This window comes from Notothenia rossii (assembly GCF_949606895.1).
Source record: "Notothenia rossii genome assembly, chromosome: 3".
In the NCBI taxonomy this organism is placed as follows: Eukaryota; Metazoa; Chordata; class Actinopteri; order Perciformes; family Nototheniidae; genus Notothenia; species Notothenia rossii.
Window position 1 is genome coordinate 21,017,067 of NC_136901.1, and position 21,013 is coordinate 21,038,079.

Here is a 21,013-nt window from a genome sequence, read left to right on the forward strand (position 1 = left end):
TACTGAGGCCCCCCAACAAATCAAAATTAACTTTAAAATCTGACATTTTGTAGCTACCGATTTCCAACGAGAGACAATGTATAACAGTGTAACGGCTGTGTGTCGCTAAACGTCGCTATGGAAACCACACGATGTAGGCTCATGGAAGTAGTTTCAGTAGGCTAGTGGCGTGTGTAGGCCACTGGATACTTTGTGATTAGGCACGTTCTATTTGATCGTTGTTTGATCGTGGAATCAAACACGCCTATTGAACAATCAGAGAGCTTGCTCAAACCTATGTGTTATAGAATATAAGTTAAAGTACAAGTACCCCAGATTTGTTGAGGACAGTACTTGAGTAAATGTACTTTGTTACTTTCCCACCACTGACCAAGTTGTAATACACAAGAATAGTCTTCGAGAGCAGTGGTTCTCAAATGGGGGTACGCGGACCCCTAGGGGTACGCTGGAGTACTGCAGGGGGTGCGTGAGATTTATTTTATGTTAATGAAAAATAGATAATATCCAATTTTAGGAAAAGTAAGGAAGTTTGAGCAGTGTGGGTTTTATATTAACAGAGTTACACACATTTCAAAACACGAAGTGTAATAACTGCAGGTGCCTCCCTGTCAGAATGACAAAGATCCTCAGTGAAGCACAAGCCCATGTTTCTCACTACATTGTAAGTACAACTTATTAAAAAGATCAGTTCAATGCAACTAATGTCGTCTTAGTGTTATTGCATGATGTTAAAATTGGTTTGCCATGAATTTAGTAATGGATTCTAAACATTTGAAATGTAGCATTTAAGTGTTTCTCAGTTACAAAGTTGTTGTTTGAATAAATCAGACACTGATGGTGCAGCGCTATACTGTACCTCTTTATATAGGCTTTTTTCCCCTAACAAATAGTTTTTGCGCTGATCAGGGAGTACTTGGCTGAATTCTTTTTTCAAAGGGGGTACATTATTGAAAAAAGTTTGAGAATCACTGTTCTAGAGGGTGTTCTTTCAAAGATAGCTCCCCAGTATGACAATCTGTAATTCTGATTCAATCAGCTTGGAATCTGCCGGATGAAAAAGAACACTAGTTTAACCGATCTTAATTTTTTACATGTTTACACCTGTAGCTGATTAACTGATTCCTTCAAATTATTTTGTCTTGTCTTTGCAGAGAAATCAGGAGGAAGTGTGTTAGAGCTGGCCTGGGGCTCACTACTGCTGAGAGAGGGAGGAATTGTGTTTGTGTTTAAGATCCAACACATCAATCCACAGGCCTGAACATGATCTGAACCTTTGGAAGACTTCCGCTGAGCTAAGCAGGGAGCAAGGGAAGAAAGACGGCGGATAAGAGGACATGAAAATATCACAAGATTAATGACAGAGAAAAAAAAAAAGGAAACCGTCAGAATGGCTGATACAAAAAATATGAATATGGACAAATATGAAAAGTAAAAAGAAGTGAAGATATTATGGGAGGAAGCGCAAAACTGGGACATAAGGTATACAAGTTGGAGGGCTGGACCTTTGTTAAACGCAAAGAAAACAAACAGTTTTTAATGGGTGAAATTGTTCATTACAGGAAATCCCTCACTTTTTTCACAAACCTAATATTCATATGGGCTGCAATAAATGTGGCTCCAACTTATGTACCTTGTTCTATAATTATAATAGTACAGTATACTCAGGAGGTACACTATGTACATGTGAACTCCAACATGCTTCTTACAGGAACAAAGATCAACTTTATCATTTTGCAGACTTTTTCACTTCCAAGGCAGGATTTCCTATGATGTCAGTCAAACATGAGAGCATCATCTAATGCTCGCACAACCACATGAAAAAACTCAACTACGTCTGATGATCGGAATGTCCCACTTTTGCCAAGTAGCTGGAAAGCAAAGCCCGCCATGTGTCACGCTCTGACGTTACATTTGTTTTGGCTTTTTGGGGGGGGGGTTTCAGGATGTTTCATGGATTCTGAATTAATTCTGATTATTTTGGGCAACAGCTGCTTGGGATTTGTCTTGTTTTTTATCACTTGACTTTGGGAAAGAAGCTTTAGAGCCACAGCCTAGCTGAGTCATGGTGTTTAACATGTAGGTCTTGGCAACGAGGCGATCCTCTCTTTCCAGTTGGCTACACATAATTCAGCTTATTTCAACCCTGATCATGTAAGGACTTAAAACTATATGTCTTACAGCTTGGTTAAAGGAAAAAATGCCTTGTTTCTTCCAACAAGAAGAAGGATGGTAATGCCCTTAACTGAAAGCAACTGTGAATTTTCAGAAAATCCGGGTTTTAACTGATCCAAAGGTCCATGGGAAAGGAAGCTCAGCACAACGCAATAAAACAAGCATCTGATCTTCTATAATTCAGCTGTGGGTCATAATATGGAGAGAATCCCTAGTGTTTTACGGTCAGGAGTGAAGACAAGCTTAGCCAGGTTAATTCTTATTCCTGAGGGTATAATCTTGCCTGCTTTGGATCAGCATCAATTGTTATCACAAAGGCTGTTGGAAAGTGAAGTCGGTGCCTGAATGGGCTGAGGTCATCACTTGGCTGTGAGTACAGTGCGAGGCAGAGGCTGCAGTGAATGGGGGGGGGGGGGGGGGGGGGGTGCAGCCTTAGGAAAGTCCCACTCTCTGGAGCTCCTGTTGACTCATGTGTTCAAAATGATTTCAAGATCTCAGATTGTAACAGAGCCAAAGCCTTGTATTGTTTTTGAAAGCTGCTTATTAAAAAGACAAATAGGAGCTAATAACAACAGCACAAAACATGTTCCATTTTTAGGGAACTATAAATCTTTCATAGTACAGTACATTTAGAAGTAATTTAGTGTCATTAAAATAGCTAATTGGCCTGTAAAGTACACCAAAGCCTTGCACAACTCATGAACAGCTCAAGACAGACATCAACATTTTGAGCTTTGTGAATGTGACACGGGTGGCTATACAGATTTCTATGAGAAATATATTTATACAGATTGTTATTTTCACTCCACGTGAATAGTTCCATTTCTTTTTTTTTAGAACACAACTTATTGTACAGCACACCATAACAGGCAGCCATTTCTGGGGACTGCAATAAAGCATTTAGGTTTTCATCTCCTGTCATATGCGAATTTACTGTATTTCCCATGAATAAATTAGTGATGTGTCGGTTGCGAACTTTTAAGTGAAAGGCGGGAGCCGGCTAGAATAAATACTAAGTGGACGTGTGAGCTTCTTATAATGAAATTTTCCAGTTACCACTAATAGTAATTGTCATCAGAATAAAGTAAATCTTTCTGTCATGAAATGCAAACCAGACAGCCTAAAAGATTGCTGGAAACAAAGAGCTTTGTGCCTGGGGCTTTTATTTTGTTAGCTTGTCTTACCTTCGGGTTGGCCTTATGCCAGACCAGACATCATCTAAAAGGGAACTAAATCTATTATTCTCAAGTTTTAGACAGACTGTGCTTATAAAACCAACATACCTAAATTCAAACACACATAACATCACATCAATCTGTTTCCACGATACTGTATCGTAGCTATCAACAACATAATAGAACTATGTCTTACTCTATTTTTCTGTCACCAAGATGTATGGCAACTGTCTAGGAACATTTATTGGGACATAAATCTACAGAACAATCAAAAGGTGACAACAGTTCAAACATGCAAAACAATCTAGAAGAAAGGAACATTCTTTAAATGCTCCTAACATTAAAATGAGGTCTTAGTTGTGTCTGGGCATGACGCCAGTGTTTGAATGAGAGGGTCTTTTTCTTATTCTCTTGACACATTTCAATAGGTCCATTTGCATTATTTTTCATACAGTATGTAGTGGAATCAAGTTCAAACTAGCTAGAGTAAGATCATCCGAAGAGGACAATCCTGAGACAGGAAGTTTCAATCCCTGAGAAAGGCAACTGAAGTTTTTTTTCACAAATGTGGTAGGCTACTCTTCTACCTTCCTTTTCAGCTTTCTGTTATTTGATTGATTTTTCCACCTCCTTTTTCCAAGGTGGTTGGTGAGCAAGTTATTGTATTTCTCATCTTCCTCTGGTTCCTCCCTCTCCTCTTTGAACCAGGGGCCCCACACACCCCCATTGTACTGAGGATTAGAGCGCAGGTCTTTGGCCGGGTAGCGTACCGGCACTGCAGTCCTGTTGTACTGCGCTAGCCGTAGCAGCATCTTCTTCACTAAGTGGGGGTATCGCTGGGACAGGTCCACTCTCTCGTAGGGGTCAGCTGTGATGTTGAACAGCCAGATGGACTTACCTCGGTCCCAACGGACACGCTCATTATGCCAGCGGTTTGTTAGCCGCTGGTTGGAGAAGGTCTGTGGGGGCACCCAGTCGCTGTAACCAGGGACCCCCGTCAGGAGCTTCCAGTGGCCCACTCGCAGCGCAGCTCGGATGGCCGTGTTCCATAAACCATACCCGGCCTTCCAGGAACCATTTTTAGCTTTTGTGTAGATTGGGTCAATGTTGTGAAGGATGTCATGGCGAGGAGATGGATGGCCTTCACTGATGGCCTCCCAAACATCGTACCCGTCCAGATTTAGATCTTCGTCTAAAGTCCCTTCACCCAGAGTCACCAGTGTAGGGAACCAGTCAGTGATGTGGACCAAAGACCGACATTTTGTCCCTTTGTTTACCAACAGTGGACTATGAACGAAACCCACTGCTCGGATCCCCCCTTCCCAGTAGGTGGCTTTACTTCCCCTCAAGGGCCAATTGCTTCCACCTGCTAAAGGCTGGCCTCCATTATCTGAGGAGTACACTATAACCGTGTTGTCATAATAACCGTAGCGCTTTAGCGCTAACGTGAGGTTGTGGATAGATTCGTCCAGGCACGACACCATGGCGGCATATTTACGACGATGCATGTTTGGAATCCCCTTGTATCGCTCGAGGTAGCGGGCCGGAACCTGCAGCGGCGAATGAACCGCCTGATAGGCTAAATAGAGGAACAAGGGTTGTCTGCGAGGATCGTGATTGGCTAAGATGTTGATAGCCTTTCGGGTAAACATCACAGTTGAATACAATCCACGGTCCTGTTCCCAAGCTGCCTCCTCGCCTTCATACAAATCATAGCCACACATTCCAGGCCCTTCACATTTATAGTGACTGTAGTAGTCCCCACTTCCAAGAAGGGAACCGAAGAAAGTATCGAAGCCACGCTGTGTGGGGAGACAGTCACGCTTGTAGAAGCCAAGGTGCCACTTCCCCACCATGTGGGTGGAGTAGCCTGCTTGCTTTAGCTTCTGGGGCAAGGTGACATTTTCCAGGGGCAGGCAGTTGGGCTGGGTAGCTCGGATGATGGAGTGCTGAAGGCCTGTGTGGATCTGATACCTACAAAACAAAAACAGATATCTGCCATCAACAACAGTTTGGAAGCAAAATGCAACTTTCATAAAAGCTTGACCTCTAGTAGGACAACATTCTCCCTTGTTTGACATGTTAATGCTACACAAGACTAACATAAAAGGATAGTATATCTACTATCATATTTGTCATAAAAAAACTAAAAGAGAAGCCCTGTCACTCAAGACAAGACTGGATACAGAGTTGTGAACTGGAGATAATGAGGCAGCCATGTTGGCAGCAAGCTTACACAGCACTATTGATAACTGAGGTACAGACACCCTGTATTGAGAACTGTTGAAAACAAGTACTTTGTGACTAATTTCACTGCAAATGTTAACTCTCAAGTGCTTTTGACACAAAATGTCAAACAGAATTGTTGGTTAATTCCGTCTCAGAACAAACCCTCTCCACCCATTGGAATTTCAAGACTCTCCCATTCCCACAGCACCACATCATCAGTAACTCAGCGGCTGCTTCAGAAAAACGTTCTTAGTGACTTAAAGCCCCCTTGATATGCCTGACCAAAGCCACTGCTGCACAATATGACACTGCTTACTCAATAGTGTGTAGGATTGGTTATTGAACATAAATGCTTAAATCTTTCTCTACAAGAATTAATAAGAAAATTGGCCCATATATCAAAAATAATATATATATTATATATATATTTATGTTAATATTTTTGTATTAATTCAGGGCCTCTTATAAGCCCTGAAATACAACTTTAGTAGGATTGATTCACTTTTCTAAAAAAACATATAAACACTGCACAATCACTGTAAATACTATAAATCTGAAGGCTTATTTCTATTGTGGTGCTATCGTGACACACCACAAGAGGAAGCAAAACAACAACAAGACAACAAGTGCAGACAATACAATCATCTTATAATAGCAGGCATCATGGTAGCCAACATGCTTCTGTTATAGTTAAAATGTCATTTGAACATGCTAAATGGTTATTTGTAGCATGTTCTTAAGCCACTTTAAATTTGCTCAGTGAAATACTCAGTTTGAGATACCACTGTACTGCTGCACTGTAGAGAACTGTGTTTGTGAAAAGGTATGAAGAAAAGTCAAGCTCCCTCTTGTAAAGTAGCTATGATTGTCTCTTAGTAGTGAGAAATAACTATGTAACTACTGTATGTATTTAGGGGGATCATTCATTAACAGTGGAATATAATATCCATAAATGAGTATTCATTATAATCCCCTGAAACTAAGTTGCGTTTTCCTTAAAATGAGACCTTATCCTATCCAGCTCCTGTACCATGGGGTTCAAAGTGTTAACCATCATCTTCTAGAGTAGCTCAAAACAGACGAACCGCACAGCGGCTCTATACAGTGCCTTACACGTATTTATGTTACCATAAGCTACTCAATGTATCCAACACATAAAACTGTGAGCTGCTGCCTGAATTTGTTGCTCCTAAAGTAGTGTCATGGTTCTCAAATCACTGCACTGGCTTCCCATCTCCTCCCGGACATAATTCAAAATTACCCTGTTAACACACCAGTGTATCCACGGAAATGCCCCCCCCTACCTCAAGGAATTGATTGAACCACAAACCGCCACCCGCAGCCTCCGCTCGGGAAATACTAACAAGCTGAAGGAACGGCACACCAACCTCCGCACTATGGGAGATCGAGCTTTCTGTGCAGCTGCCCCCCGGCTGTGGAACTCACTCCCAGACCATCTCAGAGCTCCTCAACCTGTGAACACTTTTAGAGAGCACTAAAAACCTACCATTTTAACAAAGCATTTGGTTAGCTTTTTAAGCCGGTTTTAATAACCCTGCCTCTCCTTTTTAAAACGTGTTTTTAAACTTGTTTTTTAACCTGTTTATACATTTTGACTCTTGCAAATGGTTTTCTTTATCTTTTTTTTTATTATGTAGTGTAGCACTTTGAGGTTTGTTTCAAATGTAAAGTGCAATACAAATAACATTTATTATTATTATTATTATTATGGTAAGGATGGCCTCTGAAGTTACCACAGACTGGCAAAGGAAGTGGTTTTTAGTTTACAATGCTTAATGCCCCCAATCATACACACAGTCAATATATATGTACTTAATTAGAAATATGAGTTGTAGGATGACTTAAATATGGATAGTCCACTTTGTTATCAGTGAGATTGATTGTGTTCCAAGCCCCTAGCAAGGCTTTGGAAGCATTTTGACTTCATTTCTGCCTGCTGTGATTGAAAGCAATACGCCCCAGACCAAAGGAACTGAAGAAGCTGGATTGCTCTTCCCCTTCTTCACTCTTTTGACCCTCCCTTGCTATTCCCTGGGGTTAGTGGTGTGCAGTCAAGCTGTCAGCAGGCAGAGGGAATGAAATAAAGTGTCTAGTTTTGGTTTCTATAGAGGAAGATTCAGTCTGAGGAGAACCTAGATCCTAGAATGTGGTTAGGCTCAGAACCCTCAATTTTCCCTTGATCATTAAAAGTCACCATCTAGTGGTAAGTGCAACATTCCAAAAATACCAATAAACTAGTGATTTGAACTCAAATCCTACTCCAAGAAAAACAATACACACTACATATCCACATAAAAGCCGACTGTAACTCCTAACACACAAGCCTGAATGTTACCAACTCGTACTTTAGGAAGCTAGTGTGTTAGTTTGGTAAGGTTTATTTTTACTAGAAATAATGTACCGAGATCTTTGATAGAATAGTGTTTATGTAAACTTTGAAATCCTCAGCCAATGAGATTTTGTTACTCACACTTTTTCAAGAGATAATTATTGGCTGCATCCTGGCCTTCCTGTCAATACATTTAAATATGCATTTTTAATGAATAATAGGGAACAGTGCCTTAACACTCACCTATTATGCTATATTTGAACAATATATTACAGGCCCATATGTATACAAAAAATGTCTCTGAAGTGTTTTGCTCAAAATACCAAACAGACATTGTAGCATGCCTCAAACCTGATTCTGGGTCTAGCCCTTTAAATGTAACCGAGCTGCAGCTGGCCACCCCCCTTTGGAGCGTCTGCATGCAAGTAGTGAGCTCTGTGAAGAGAAGGCTGTCTACCAGCAGAAACTAAGCTAAACTCTGGAACTCACTCACACAACCCATCAGAGACTGCACTGACCTCACCACCTTAAAAAAACTGTATTGCTTGATTTAATTTGACATTAACTATATATATATATTTATTTGTTGTTCTTTTCTTTTCACTATATCTGTAAAGCGTCTTTGAGCACCTGTAAAAGCGCTAACAAAATACATCTATTATTATTATTATTATTATTATTAAACGCTGCCGTGATTAAACGCCATATTATGTTCCAAACCACATCAAACATTATTTCTGAAACAGTATCGAGCTCAAACGCTTTCTCTCTCGCAGGTTTACCACAATGTGAGTACCTTTTATATCCTGCTTCTTTACACATATTCTCTCCAGTACAGCATTAGCTCTGAGTGTTAGCGATGATGCTAAAGTAAACACAGACCATATTATTCAACCAAGTCTCACGGCATTTCGTGTTAGAGTCGCAACATTTAATCTATTGATTCGTATTCACCAACACGATTTAAACCTTTTTTTCGTGTCGCAAAGAACGATTTTAAAAGCAATTTATTTCTATTGGTAGTATGTTTCGTGTCTGCAACACCGTCCGGTCGGGTCTTGGAAGACCGGAAGCTGTGGGGTTCATAAAAACATGTTCTTACTCAATATCAAGCCACAATTATTGTTTTTATATTAAATCGTATAATGTCGGACTTTTTTTGCCGTCTGGGGGAAAAGAAATGGGGCTCAGAGCCTTGAACTGAATTTCAAAATAAAAATAACCGGAAACAGACGTAGGCCTATATGGGACATTTCGAGCATCATTGCGATACACAGCCACTGAACTGATTACCAAGATCCTCAGCTATGGTTTAAGCTTGGCAATTGGATGTTTTAGCCGCAATGCACGTTGGGATATGGTGTTAATGCGATATGACATCCGAAAAACATTTCGGAGTTTAGGATGGCTGAAGACACTACACTACCCATAATCCCCAGCTATCGTTTGGGATTACAGTCCCCATGATTAATCTTCAAGCTCTGGGATTGGATGTTGGAGTGGCAGTGCGCCAAGGTTACGCCGAGCGTCAAACCAAAGCGTTTGAAATGAAACGAAACCACGGCAGACTATCCAAAACTGGATTCGAACGGGACCAGCAGATTCTGATTAATGATGTGAAATATAAACAAGCCTTAAATCAGACTTCAGTTACACCTGAGTAAAATCCAGGAAAGGTGATGGTCAAGTGCCAACAATCAGAAGAGATATTTGATAGTTGGTGCTTGAGAAGACTAAACATTTATCTGCAGATCCCTATAAAGCATATTCATTACTCGTTATTCTCTAGTAATAGTTCATTAAAGAATGTATAACGTCTATTTTGCACATCCCTTTCAAGATTTCAAGATGTTCTAAGGTTTATTGACATATCACAACTACGGTGTAGTTATGCAATGAATGAAAACCTGGGTCGCCGGTTCCTCAACAGTGTGTAGACACTATGTGTAGTTTTATTCATGTTTTCACATAGTTTTACAGCATATTGCTATATTATTTCACATATTGTAGTTCAATCAGGAGAGACGTGATGTATAAAATACATGTTTATTACCGGGACACATAATATGAATGAAATAGTGATTGACAGATTATAACGGGTGAATGAAATGGTGTTTGGCGATTAGGCCCCGGTTTGCAGGATAATCATTCAGGAGGGGAAAAACCGCTCCGATAAAACCCCCCGGGGTCTAGACACTGGTGGTGGTGATAAGTAGTTCGGTCCGGTCTGAAGGGAGAACGTTATACAGATGTAGCGATTCATTTCAGACAGTTTGAAACGCGAGGGCCGTGATTGGTACGTGATCTGCCCTCGCTCAAGGGAAAACCTCCAGCTTGACTTGAGACTGACCCCGTGATAGATACATTTAATTATAATGAAGCCAGCTGTAATGGATCATTGATCCACCAGGGGGTGCAGTGGGGTTCCACACTGGAGCTCATGTGAAATAAAGTCAGATACAGTACGCTGGATGTACAGCGGAACTTTGTTAAGATCCATATGTCACGGATATCATACTCTGTGCTAAATAAGAGACATGTAATCATTTACAAAACATCACCATGTTGTTATTTAACAAAATAATGTTGTTTGTCGAAAAAAAACGAACGGGAGGAAATGCAGCCCGGCTCTCGATTTTTAATCCTAATTTAATCATCATCTTCACCACGATCATTTATGTTTATGTTCGCCGAATTGACATGAAGTCACTGACACATATGAATATACTGTATTCAACTTCATTAAAACGTTATTAACGTGCCTAAACTCAGTAATTCACAAAAAATATTTATATTTTAATGGAGCCTCGTCGGCAGATCAGGATCCCAAAGCGTAGCGGAGGGATCCTCATCTGGATGAAGGGTGTTATTTTCCCCATAAGGAACAAGTCGCTGCAAATTATCCCGCTTATTACATGGCCACATTCTGAACAAAGTAACGACATGACTCCCAATATGAATTTAAATGCTTTTATGGATTTAGAAAATGTTTTTATTGATTTAAAACATAGTTGTATTGATTTAAATTGACATGCATCCGCTAAGAAAAATAGTCCGTTGTTACCGTTTTTTAAACAGTCTGAATGAAACGGCAGCTCTCTCCCCCCTCCCACCCTGATCTTTCTTCTCCAGCAGCTAAATTAACTGGATGTTACTCTGAGGGACCATAGACTGTATGTGATAACCTTACAGTTAGTGACGTAACAACACCATAAAAGCTGGTGGGTTGAAAGCAATACGGGAGGTAAAAATAACTAGAATAATTGTGATTTATTTATTGTGGCTTTTATGTTTTTAGGTATAAATGTTATGTAATTCAGGCTTATAGTTCATCCTTCTCTAAAAGCCTTCAACAATGACAATATTCATAGTAATTTAATAAATCCTTCCAACATACATTGTAAAAAATAGCCTACTGTAAGTTAAGAAATCATTCCAATATGTACATCTTCTGATGTAACAACAATAACATTATAAATAGTAACATAGCTGAACATGGTATTGCACATTTAGCTTTGAGTGTTACTGACCTGAGATGTTTTTATTACATGAATTAAGGTGACTGAGGCTTTGGGATGCAAACTCATCTGTATGAAAAAGGTGACAAGGATCCGAGCCCCCGGCTCCCCCACCCCACGGAATGACAGAGGATTTTAGCAGTCAGAACAACTAAAGCAGCAGTGTTAATAATAACAGAAACGCCAAAGAGTCACATCTAATAGAAATATATAAAAGCATTTATTTTAATTGCTTAGCAGTCAGTTTATAATTTGGCAGCACTGTTGAGCATTTTGAAAATGTATTTTCATGCCTCTGTGCAAGGCTTAGTCTTTCTATCTTTATAGCTACATGGTGTAAAGTAACTAAGTTCATAAACTCAACAAGTACTATACTTGGGCACAATTTTGAGATACTTGTACTTTATTTAAGTATTTCAATGTTTTGCTACTTTGTTCTTCTACTCCACTACAGTTCAGAGGTACATGGTGTACTTTGACTCCACTACATGTATTTAATACCTTTAGTTACTTCACAGATGTGGATGAATGATGTGAAATATAATCAAGTGTTAAATCAGACTTTAGTTCCACCTGGAGTAAATCCACAAGCTACCCTGCAGTATACAAAGTCATTCAAACTAGCTGCACCTTTACCAGCTTTGAGAACACTTTCATGATCAATCATTATAAAACACATCATATATATTATTCTGAAATGGACCAATCTGCAAAATGACTACTTTTACTGTCGCTACTTTCACTATATTTTGATGATAATACTTTTCTACTTTTACTTGAGGAACATTTTGAATGCAGGACTTTTACTGTAAAAGAGTATTCCTACACTCTGGTACTATTACTTTTACTCAAGTACAAGATCTGAGTACTTCTAATTTTACTGAAGTACAAGATCTGAGTACTTCTACTTTTATTCTAGTACAAGATCTGAGTGCTTTTACTTTTACTCAAGTACAATATATATATATATATATATATATATATATATATATATATATATATGTATATATATATATATATATATATATACATATATATATACATATATATATACATATATATATATACACTCAGATGTGTGTTGTGTGTGTGCAATGTAACTTTTTTTCAGTAAAATATTAAAGTCTCCCAGTCCCTGACTTTTCCTGAAAGTGTGTTATGTAGCACCCTATGTTGTTAAAAATTGCATTCTAATAGCGGGATTTGAAGGGTTTAGGTAGGCCTATACAAAAACCTCTGGCGGTTCCAGTGTTAAGGTAATTAGGTACAGTAGAAGCCCTTTTTTATCAGTAACGAATTTAGCAGTTGAACATAAAAGTCAACTAACTGAGGGTCACTTGCAATGACAGTGTTGTGTCTAACTGTAAGCTTGTCACTCAGAGTAACCTACCGTTAATTTAGCTGCTGGAGAAGAAAGATCAAGGGGGGAGGGGGGGAGAGAGCTGTGGTTGATGGGCCATTAGTTGTGTAAATACACAGCTGAGAGCTGCCGTTTCATTCAGACTGTTTAAAAAACTGTAACAACGGACTATTTTTCTTAGCGGATGCATGTCAATTTAAATCAATACATACAACTATTTTTTAAATCAATACATACAACTATTTTTTAAATCAATAAAAACATTTTCTAAATCCATAAAAGCATTTCAATTAATATTGGGAGTCATGTCGTTACTTTGTTGAGAATTTGGCCGTGTAATAAGCGGGATAATTTGCAGCGACTTGTTCCTTATGGGGAAAATAACACCCGTCGTGTGTGTAGAGGTGTGTGTGGTTAAAACACTTTCATGAAGTGAAGGAATTTCCTTCTATAAAACAGCTGTGGGCAGCAGTGAGTGTCACGGACATGAATTCATAGATCAAGGCAGACTGGTGCACACACTCTCCTGTCCTGCCAGGCGACACGCCCGTTCTAAGCCGTGTCCCTCACTCCTCACATCCCAAGCATCCCCACAAGTGTATTATGTTGTTACATCGTTTCAGATGTTATGTTTCAGTTGTGCTCTGTCTATGTTCAGTGATGCAAACTTGTCACCTTTCGGCGAAATTCGCCGTTTTTAATCCAAAATAAGTCGTTTGTGTGATTCATGTAGATCTGCAATACAAATATTTTTGGGGTATGGGGGGCGCTGGGACCCGGAGTAATCTGCGGCCGTGAGCTGTTATGTGCCATCATGACATTCATGGTGTTCTTTTTTTATATATTATAATGAAGTACGAGCTGTGTGCTCGAGTCTTCCTGCCTGTCGGCTCTCCTCATGGATGTATAACAAGGCTCTGCTGCTCCGAGATGATGGTCTAGCTTCAGCAGCTACATTACCTACGGGTGCGTTCGTTAATATTAACTGTGCGTCCGGAGTCACTGTGGCACAGACTGGACCGCTGGTGAACAGCTGTTAGAACGGGCTGTTCAGGTGTTCAGAGCAGAGCTCCCTGTCGGAGCGGCAGAGCGTGATGTGAACTGAAAAGTTTTTCTGTGGCAATATTATTTAAGGAATCGTTGAGCTAGCTAGCTAGCATACATTGTCACTATCTGCTAACGTTAGCTTTAGCCTTCTATTTCTAATAGTTTTTTTCATAGGCTATAAACAGAGGTGGTATAAGTATATATATTGTACTTGAGTAAAAGTAGAAGTACTCAGATTTTGTACTTGAGTAAAAGTAGAAGTACTCAGGTCTTGTACTTGAGTAAAAGTAGAAGCACACAGATCTTGTACTAGAGTAAAAGTAGAAGTACTCAAATCTTGTACTTGAGTAAAAGTAGAAGCACACAGATCTTGTACTAGAGTAAAAGTAGAAGTACTCAAATCTTGTACTTGAGTAAAAGTAGAAGCACTCAGGTCTTGTACTTGAGTAAAAGTAGAAACACACAGATCTGGTACTAGAGTAAAAGTAGAAGTACTCAGGTCTTGTACTTGAGTAAAAGTAGAAGTACTCAGATCTTGTACTTGACTAAAAGTAATAGTCCTAGAGTGTAGGAATACTCTGTTACAGTAAAAGTCCTGCATTCAAAATGTTCCTCAAGTAAAAGTAGAAAAGTATTATCATCAAAATATAGTGAAAGTAGCGACAGTAAAAGTAGTCATTGTGCAGATTGGTCCATTTCAGAATAACAGATATGATAAGTTTTATAATGATTGATCATGAAAGTGTTCTCAAAGCTGGTAAAGGTGCAGCTAGTTTGAATGACTTTGTATACTGCAGGGTAGCTTGTGGATTTACTCCAGGTGGAACTAAAGTCAGATTTAAAACTTGATTATATTTCACTTAATTAATCCAGATCTGTAAAGTAACTAAAGGTATTACATACATGGAGTGGAGGAAAAGTACAGCATGTACCTCTGAACTGTAGTGGAGTAGAAGAACAAAGTAGCAAAACATTGAAATACTTAAATAAAGTACAAGTATCTCAAAATTGTGCCCAAGTATAGTACTTGTTGAGTTTATGAACTTAGTTACTTTACACCATGTGGCTATAAAGATAAAAAGACTTAAGCCTTGCACAGAGGCATGAAAATACATTTTCAAAATGCTCAACAGTGCTGCCAAAATTATAAACTGACTGCTCCACAATTTAAAATAAATGCTTTTATATATTTCTATTAGATGTGACTCTTTGGCATTTCTGTTATTATTAACACTGCTGCTTTAGTTGTTCTGACTGCTAAAATCCTCTGTTATTCCGTGGGGTGGGGGAGCCGGGGGCTCGGATCCTTGTCACCTTTTTCATACCTGATGAGTTTGCATCCCTGTATGTTAAAAAGCCTCAGTCACCTTAATTCATGTAATAAAAACATCTCAGGTCAGTAACACTCAAAGCTAAATGTGCAATACCATGTTCAGCTATGTTACTATTTATAATGTTATTGTTTTTACATCAGAAGATGTACATATTGAAATGATTTCTTAACTTACAGTAGGCTATTTTTTACAATGTGTGTTGGGAGGATTTATTAAATTACAATGAATATTGTCATTGTTGAAGGCTTTTAGAGAAGGGTGAACTATAAGCCTGAATTACATAACATTTTATACCTAAAAACATAAAAGCCACAATAAATAAGTCACAATTATTGTAGTTATTTTTACCTCCCGTATTGCTTTCAACCCACCAGCTTTTATGGTGTTGTTACGTCACTAACTGTAAGCTTGTCACATACAGTCTATGGTCCCTCAGAGTAACCTACTGTTAATTTAGCTGCTGGAGAAGAAAGATCAGGGGGGGAGGGGGGGAGAGAGCTATGGTTGATGGGCCATTAGTTGTGTAAATACACAGCTGAGAGCTGCCGTTTCATTCAGACTGTTAAAAAAACTGTAACAACGGACAATTTTTCTTAGCGGATGCATGTCAATTTAAATCAACACATACAACTATTTTTTAAATCAATAAAAACATTTTCTAAATCCATAAAAGCATTTCAATTAATATTGGGAGTCATGTCGTTACTTTGTTGAGAATGTGGCCATGTAATAAGCGGGATAATTTGCAGCGACTTGTTCTTTATGGGGAAAATAACACCCTTCATCCAGATGAGGATCCCTCCGCTACACTTTGGGATCCTGATCGACCGACGAAACTCCATTAAAATATACATATTTTTGGTGAATTACTGAGTTTAGGCACGTTAATAACGTTTTAATGAAGTTGAATACAGTATATTCATATGTGTCAGTGATTTCATGTCAATTCAGCGAACATAAACATAAATGATCGTGGTGAAGATGATGATTAAATTAGGATTAAAAATCGAGAGCCGGGCTGCATTTCCTCCCGTTCGTTTTTTTCGAATAACAACATTATTTTGTTAAATAACAACATGGTGATGTTTTGTAAATGATTACATGTCTCTTATTTAGCACAGTAGTATGATAACCGTGACATATGGATCTTAACAAAGTTCCGCTGTACATCCAGCATACTGTATCTCACTTTATTTCACATGAGCTCCAGTGTGGAACCCCACTGCACCCCCTGGTGGATCAATGATCCATTGCAGCTGGCTTCATTATAATTACATTTATCTATCACGGGGGCGGTCTCAAGTCAAGCTGGAGGTTTTCCCTTGAGCGAGGGCAGATCACGTACCAATCACGGCCCTCGCGTTTCAAACTGTCTGAAATGAATCGCTACATCTGTATCTAGTAAGGTGCGCGTTAACATGAAAGGGGTGGTATTTGGAGCATTCGACCAATCACAAACATGGACAAGCGTACTGACAGCGCAGCGTTATACTTCCTGAATGAAAAGTCAACTGTAATATTATATGACATATGAAGAAGTTAAACTTTAAACATCCATGACTTAAACACTTTATCCAGGATCAAAGCCACATAGCTGCACCTGCAAGGTGAATACAGCTGGTAAAAGAAAAAGTGTTTGAATGCGTACATTAACAGGTTTATGATATCACTGCCCCGTCTAAGACACGATCTGACTTTAATTACATTTGACTCGAGTGTTTCGTCAACTTAACCTGTTGCTTAAAATAATACTTCTGCATACAGTATGTGACACTGTGAGTGTTGCACGGCCAGACACGGCTCGGCTGACTCAGATAACGAAATATATGATACATTATAATGTGATATGCCGCGGACTGTAGGCTACTTAATGTTACTTTGATCCGGTTACTTATGTTGTGGCAGATATTTAAGTAAGGTTTCTTAACGCTAATGTTTTAATAGTCAGATTGCTCTGAAGATGGGAGGTAATATTCTATTAATGTTCACGTTCCCACAGTCGGTGATTTTTGCCGGCCGTCTTTCCTGCAACGGCAGCTTTTCTGTGTTTCCTTTCTCCTGTAATACGACTTGATCGCTTTAAACTCCGCACACTGAGCTCTGATTGGTCAGCAGGCAGTGCTTTCACTGAGTTGAGCTCTTAGCCTGCAACCTAACCTGGTCCCGACCAGGGGGGTATATTACCAAGCAGGATTTTCGTTTAGCAAGATAACTTCTGGGATTTCCGGTACTTCGAAGCTGGTTCACTTTTTATTGGGCTAGATCTCCATGGTGACTTATCCTGGAACCTAGTCTGTTCTCCGAAGCAGGATAGGTTCCAGGATAAGAGATCAACACAGTGAAAGCACCACGCCTGCTGACCAATCAGAGCTCAGTGTGCGGAGGAAATACAGTTTAAACTGCCGTTGCAGGAAAGACGGCCGGCCCAAATCACCGACTGTGTGAACGTGAAAATTAATAGAATATCACCTCCCATCTTCAGAGCAATCGGACTATTATAACTATTATGTTAAGAAAGCTTAATTAAATATCTGTCACAACATTCAAAAAAACATTCAACAAATGGCGGAGGCTTAGAGAAGCACAGTCCGACTAACATCTTCAACAGCGTGGGAGCACTTCACATTAAACAACAGTAAAAAGTGTGTTACCTGCAAACTGTGTCAAATCGAACTTGCATGGCACAGGATCACCACAGTGATGCGGGAACATTTCAAATGTAAACATTTGCTTCGTGTCGGTCTCTGTAATCATACTTTCAGTGTTTTTTTCTTTCAATAATGACCGGCTCACTGCATATTATCCAGCTTATTACACGGCCAAATGCTAAACAAACTAACGACTAACCCTACTTATTTTAACTTATTTAAACTATGCCAATTTATTGATTCCGCTATTTCAAAGTGTTTGCAAATTTGCAGAAAATAGGTCGGGGTGAGACACTGTGTGCTGTATTTATGTGTGTGTAAGAAAGTGTAACTGCAGAGACAATCTACCTATTTGTTGTAGCAAAGCCTGTTAACCCTTTTTGTTTGTGATTAACAATGTTATTTTTTATAATTTATAATTTGTTAAAATGGCTTATATTTATAACGGCTGAGGTCCATTAAAGCAGGGGTTTTCAAAGTGTGGGAAGGTGAGACTCCCCTAAGAGGACATAAGAACAGCCGCGCCCCCCCTCACAATTATTATTGCTATTATTATTATTATTATTATTATTATTGTTGTTGTTGTTGCTATAATGCAGGGGTATTATTATCCAATGGAATGCCCTTACCTACTGTTCTAGTTAAATCAAAGTGGTTACTGAATCAAAGTGGCAGTGTAGTTTTACACACCGTATTATTTGACTTTCTCAGGACTTAAAACAGTTTTTTGGGGGCAGACCCCCACAAAGAAAAAGAATATTTACACACGTAAGGTCATCATCTTAACAGTTTGTTATGCTCATCGATTCATCCGTGAGCAGAGCATCAAGTTGGCATGCCCATTACAGCTGAATGCCGCGATTACCATCTTGTTCAGCAAAACGCCTCACAAACGTATTAAGATCTAAAGCTTTAGTGTGTTTTGATTCAATGCTGAGTACAGTCAAACTTGACAGTCTCTTCTCTGTCATTGTAGACCGCAAATACCTCATTCCTTCCGTGTACTTGGGTCCGAATGCGCCGTCCCGTTCAAATGAAATCGCCGCCAATCACATTTCCTCGCCTGCGCCAGGGCCTGGGGAGGGGTTACAAGGCTCGCGTCTTGTGCTGCATTCACTTGCACTCGGACATTAGAGACTTTCTCTCATAAATGTCCGATGAGCCACAACTTTTATTTCAAAACAAAGTTGACGTTTTCTGCCAGACGCTGTCTCCTCTTTCACTTTAGGTAACTTCACAAAAAATCGATCCATGTTGCCGCTCGCATAAAGTTAGCTGAAGTTAACTAGCTAGATTTCACTGTTTCTCGTTATTTTTTTCTCACGCTGCGCCTCCCCTGAAGCTCTCTGGCGCCCCCAAGGGGAGGGGTGCCTCACTCTTTGAAAACCGCTGCATTAAAGCATTTTTGTCACTGACAACCTGGCCGAGAGGGCTTTTAGGGAGGGGCGAAAGCGCACGCAGCAAAATAATCTTTTTATTTCGATTACGTTGTTTTCGTAATCCTTGCAAGCCAAAATTGTAATAGAGATTAAAATATGATTAATTGCACAGCCCTAGGAGGGAGCTGAAGCTTCGAGATGCCAGCATCAGCCTCAAAACCTTAAGGATTTGGAGGGGATCTTCAGAGACGAGTGGACCAAAATCCTTCCTGAGATGTGCACAAACCTGGAGACCAACTACAAGAAGCGTCTGACCTCTGTGTGTCCAACAAGGGTTTCTCCACCAAGTACTAACACATGCAAGGTGATCAAATACTTATTTACCACAGTTAAATGCAAATCAATTTTTATCTTTTATATAATGTCAATTTCTGGATTTCTTTTTGGTATTCTTACTCTCACTGTTAAAATAAAACCTACCATACAAATTATAGACTGTTCATTTCTGTGTAAGTGGGCAAACTCGGCAAGGGATCAAATACTCAGTAATCCTAAATTGCAGGGGACTGAATGGACGCTGGCGTTGCTTGTCCGCCGCTCCACCACCTAAGTCCAATTTGTTTTATTGTATCCAGTCCAGATTTGTAAACATTTTTTGCCTGGCTAAAACAACAGTTAAAGGTAGGGTAGGTAAGAATGGAGAAACCAGCTCAAGTGCGCTAGAATTTGAAAGTACGCAGCCGAAAGAAACCTGCCCCTTCCTTCAGACTTCCTTACAGAGCCCCTCCTCCAACACACATAAATATGCACATGACCAATGTGGGCACGAGATAAGTTTGTGCACGAGATGGAAGGCTGACACGCAGGTAGGCCATCCAGTTATTTTAGCTGGGCCAGCTAAAATAATTGGTCGTGCTTTTTACAGCGCCATGTCTTCCACAGATGACATTTTTTTATTTATTGTCCAAGCATTTAATGTATTCATTGCTATCGGGATGTTAAGAGTGTTGACAGTTCTGCTGTGTAAGTGGCCGTGTAATACCTGACCTTTGCCTCACCTACCTCTATTTAGCTTACCATTGATAAAAAGATGCTAAATTGGCTGTGAATGGAAAGGATGTATGTATGTTTCCTTCTTTGTTGTTTCAGGCATGTGAAACTAGATAAAACTTTCTGAACTTTTGACCTATACACACACACATTCTAGATGGTGCAATAAAAGCGTAAAAGTTCCAGCTACCATTCTGAAAAGGCGCTTGTGGTTTTTGACACCTTGAGAGCGCTTACAGCGGGTATGAAGACAATGAAGCACAGGATGCAGGCGACCTACTAAAGGATTTGAATCAACTTCCTGGGACGGCGAATCATACAGACAAGCTGCCCATATTTGTCTCTGTTAATAAATGAAGTCTCTGTTAATGAATTAAAGTATAAAGTTTGCATATATGACATTGAAATGTTTAAAGAAAATAACTTGATTCTAAAACATGACATTGACAATGTGTTCTGCTTTCATGAAAAATGTTCATATTCCCTCTCTTTAAAATTACATATCATTACTATAAGTTTGTATTTGTTTAATTTTTAAACCTTATATTTTTTAATGTTCAATAATTAGAAGTTGATCAGTTGTGACCTCCTTCTGACTGAAAGAGAGAAAGGGGGATGACCTGATGAAGAGAGGGAGGAGGAAGAAGACTATAAAAAGAATGGAGAAGAAGAAACAAGAGGTCTTGGGGTCTTGAGAGCTTGGAGGTCTTGAGGTCTTGAGCTTGGTGGCTTGGAGGCTTCTTGGAGGCTT

General features: G+C 39.5%; 1 protein-coding gene across 1 annotated transcript in view; it reads right to left on the minus strand.

Moving 5' to 3' along the window:
- Positions 1–1,530: 1,530 nt before the first annotated feature.
- Positions 1,531–21,013, minus strand: part of arsj (arylsulfatase family, member J) — a 34,128-nt gene continuing 14,645 nt past the window's right edge. The window contains exon 2 of the mRNA XM_079669788.1: positions 1,531–5,321. Within this exon, the coding sequence (XP_079525914.1) occupies positions 3,923–5,321 (1,399 nt within the window). The 3' untranslated portion in view covers positions 1,531–3,922. The remainder of the gene's footprint in view (positions 5,322–21,013) is intronic.